At 48.4% G+C, this 3,576-nt stretch overlaps 2 protein-coding genes across 2 annotated transcripts; both read left to right on the forward strand.

Moving 5' to 3' along the window:
- Positions 1-2,447: 2,447 nt before the first annotated feature.
- Positions 2,448-2,929, forward strand: H310_13632 (hypothetical protein; the record flags this gene model as incomplete). Its single annotated transcript, XM_008881202.1, has 2 exons — positions 2,448-2,575; positions 2,638-2,929. 2 exons carry the CDS (start codon positions 2,448-2,450, stop codon positions 2,927-2,929), a joined length of 420 nt encoding a protein of 139 aa, XP_008879424.1.
- Positions 2,930-2,969: 40 nt separating this feature from the next.
- H310_13633 (hypothetical protein) lies at positions 2,970-3,325 on the forward strand (the record flags this gene model as incomplete). Its single annotated transcript, XM_008881203.1, has 2 exons — positions 2,970-3,121; positions 3,184-3,325. The coding sequence occupies 2 exons, from the start codon at positions 2,970-2,972 to the stop codon at positions 3,323-3,325; spliced, it is 294 nt and encodes a 97-aa protein (XP_008879425.1).
- Positions 3,326-3,576: the final 251 nt, after the last annotated feature.

Consider the following 3,576-nt stretch of genomic DNA (forward strand, 5'->3'; position numbering starts at 1 on the left):
AATGCCAGTATCCACACGTCAAGAGAAACAATGGCGTGGCTGAAGGCTCTGCCGTGGCCAGTTATGGACTGGCCGTCGAAAAGCCCCGACCTCAACCCCATTGAAAACGTTTGGGGTGTTTTGGCGAGGCTTGTCTATGCCAATGGTCGCCAGTTCGAAGACAAGGCAAGTCTGAAGGCCCAAATCATCCGTTCATGGAACGAAATCGACCAAGAGTACTTGCGGCACTTAGTTGAAGGCATGCCAACTCGATTGGCTCAGGTTATTCTTCGCCGTGGCCAGTGCAACTGCGTCTATATTTTTGGGTCACCACCAAACTTGAAAAGTGAACAATGTGCTAGTTCGGTGGATGTGGTGAGGAAATGCTCTCTGGAGCAGCCCTTTAGGAGTCATCGAATGCTGTTGTTCCAGGAGGTTCTATCTAAATGGGCTGGTGAAGTCTCCAACTCGAGAATTTCAGGGTGCGTCTATAGTTTTGGGTCGGACTGTATGATCCACTAACCCAATATAGATGATGGCGGGGAGTCAAGTCAGCCTCTACGAAGTTCCTTTAGATTTTGCGATGAGGTGGACACTGATTGCGTGGTGCTGTGTGACGGAATCTGCTATTATAAAATGCTGGAGACGCACCGGAACTGTTGACGCGGAGTTGTCTGCCTAGAGCGATCTCGTGCCGTAGGTTAGTCTGCAATCGTGCCTGAGAGTTTACTGTGGATAGTATCCCAAAAGCCAATATTCTCGCATAATCCTTTTGAATCAGGCGTTTCCAAGAAAGTACTCCCGCTGGTCAACTTTAAGTGCGCGAACCAGAGAATGTTGTACAGTCCTGCCTCGATTTCTGCATCCCACCTAATGTATATCCTTGGGAACTTTACAATGCATTGCAATTCCCAGCAATATTCGAAACAAAGAGATATCTCGCAAGTTCAAGTTTTGAAACGACCTCCAATGCTTTTGTCTAAATGCCAAGAACCGGGAGACGACTAACGATTAAACATAAAGCGATGTTGAGAGCCAACTGAATGGGAACCGTTGGAAAGGCCATGACACTCGTGCAAGCAGGTGTATTGCGTTTGTATTACTTACCGTTATTTCGTCTACCCCTCTGTTCTGTGCATTAAATTTCAATTTATGTTTAGTAAGTTTCGCGGTACATCCGGTATGTTTGGCGGAATGTTCCATTTATATTCATGAGAGTTGTTAAATGTAGAACGAAGATGAAGGGATCAACTCACAGGAGTCCATACAGAAAGCATCACATCGACGATTTGCTCAAGGTACACCACCATACGGAATTATTCGCTCGTTTGGATGTCCAATGTAGCACCCATGAATGCTGCATGGTGTTGAATCAACAGTGCCTTCGCCTCGGTCACCAGCAAACAAGCCCAAGCACTCCAAACATATTGCGCACAACACAACGTGCCAACACAGGTCTCTGTATGAATTGAATTGAGTAGAAAGTTTCCTAAATGTGCATTGAAACTTAATGCTGCTCGCAATTTTGCGGAGAGTTTTCTCGTGCACCGACTCAAGGGAAATCCGACACGGGTCAAGGTCCAGGTGCCGATCATCGTGATTGCTCGAGCTTATCAGGTTCTAAACTACGATAGTGTGAAGATTTCCAGCGATGACAACGGCCACACGGCTTCGTTCGTTGACGTAAACTTCATCGCCCCGAAGCGTGTTCGATGCATCAGTTTCCGTGGCTCTAGAGGCTCTTCAGATTTAAACAATGGCTTATCCTCTCTGATGCATCGCTACCAATGCACAAGTTGATCATAGACTAGCTGTAAATTGAGGACAAGCGTTGCGTTCAAAACAGGAAGTTTTGTTCGCATCAAGTGAGCATGACACAGAGAGTTTCAAATTCATTCAAGACTGGTTTCATAAGTTGCGTGAAGCTATTCGGGAATGACGCTTTCTTTCAATATAATCAATAGTCTATTCAAGGCATTGTACAGGTTCAAGGCATCTTTTACGCAGTGCACTGGTTCGCGATGCGCCAACAGTGTCGCCGAAACTATAGTCCCTATTTTAGCTCCTGAGGATTGTCCCATCAGCATAGAGGTAGGCAATACTACCTCTGTCCAATTATAAATGTTCGTTTTTCGATGAGCCCATGTTTTTATATGAAAGAATTGGGGTTTGGTGGGTGTAAGATTACCCAGTGATTCAGGAAAGTGGGTGCTAACCGAAAATGAGAATATCTACAGCTTTCACATAATCGAATAATAAGAATTCAACGAGAGTCAAGGAATACAATTTAAAAGTACAGATGCGCTTAGATTTTCAAGTTATAAGCAGCCACCCGCGCATATCCGGATAATCTGGTCCTATCCGGCAATTTCGCGCCAAGACCTGAGTGGGCTCTGGCTGACCAACCGACCCCAGCACACATCGTCCAGCCATTTCAAAGCGAGCACATGAGGCAGCCATTCCAAAAGATGCGCAAGGGCCAGCGCAAGAAGAACCTCACCGACATTGAGTGCGCCAACATAGTCCAGCATATCTTGAGACGTTGCACGCCCAAAGGCAAGATACCCAAAGGTGTGGCCGTTGAGATCGGCCAAATGTTCGACGTCACCCCAACGACTGTTCGCCGCATATGACGCCGTGGTGCTGTCGATCTGACAGTACAAAAGACCATTTGTCTTGGGGTACACCAACGCAAGAAGGGCAACTCGGGCACAAGCGTCTGCACGACGACCTGTCCCAACGCATCCAAACTATACCTCAATCCCGTCGCTACTGCATCCGCACCATTGCACACCTCCTCAAGTTTCCAACGTCTACATTGCACTGCTACTTCAAGCGTGGGGTCATAGCCAAGTACTCCACTGTCCTGAAGCCTGCCCTCACCGACTCCAACAAGGTTTGCCGCCTCAACTGGGCCATCAAGCACGTTCAAGATGTCGACGGTGCCTAGTTCTTCGACCCATGCTCGACACTTTCCACGTCGACGAGACATGGTTCTTCATGACGCGTTGCGGAAGAAGGTCAATGGCGCCCCGGGTGAGAAGATCAAGCAGCGATCATGCAAGTCCAAGCAGTACCTACTCAAGGTCATGTTCATGACAGCGGTTGCCCGGCCACGTTGGGACGAAGACAAGAACGAATGGTTCGAAGGTAAAAACTGGGCACGTGGCACTTCACCGAGATTGTCCCTGCTCAACGGCGTAGCGTACGGCGCGATGTTGGCACGCCAATCATGAAGACTGTGGCCGTCACGCGCGACACGTACAAGGCAATGCTGATCGATAATGTCATTCCAGCGATTCGATCCAAGTGGCCTCACGGAGAGTCCAAGAAAGTCAAGATTTAACAAGACAACGCACGACCACACGTTCCTCCGCGGGATGCTGTTTTCGTCGCTGCCTGCAAGGAAGATGGTTGGGATATGGAGGTCGTGTTTCAACCTCCCAATTCGCCGGATTTGAACGTGCTGGATCTGGGATTTTTCCGCGCAATTCAGACTCTCCAAGTTGAAAAGTCCTCGCGGAGCCTGGAGGAGATCGTTGCTGCGACGAATTCGGCGTGGATGGAGGTCAGCTCAACAACGCTCAACAAGAACTT

Source organism: Aphanomyces invadans, assembly GCF_000520115.1.
Source record: "Aphanomyces invadans strain NJM9701 unplaced genomic scaffold supercont1.54, whole genome shotgun sequence".
Lineage (NCBI taxonomy): Eukaryota > Oomycota > Saprolegniomycetes > Saprolegniales > Verrucalvaceae > Aphanomyces > Aphanomyces invadans.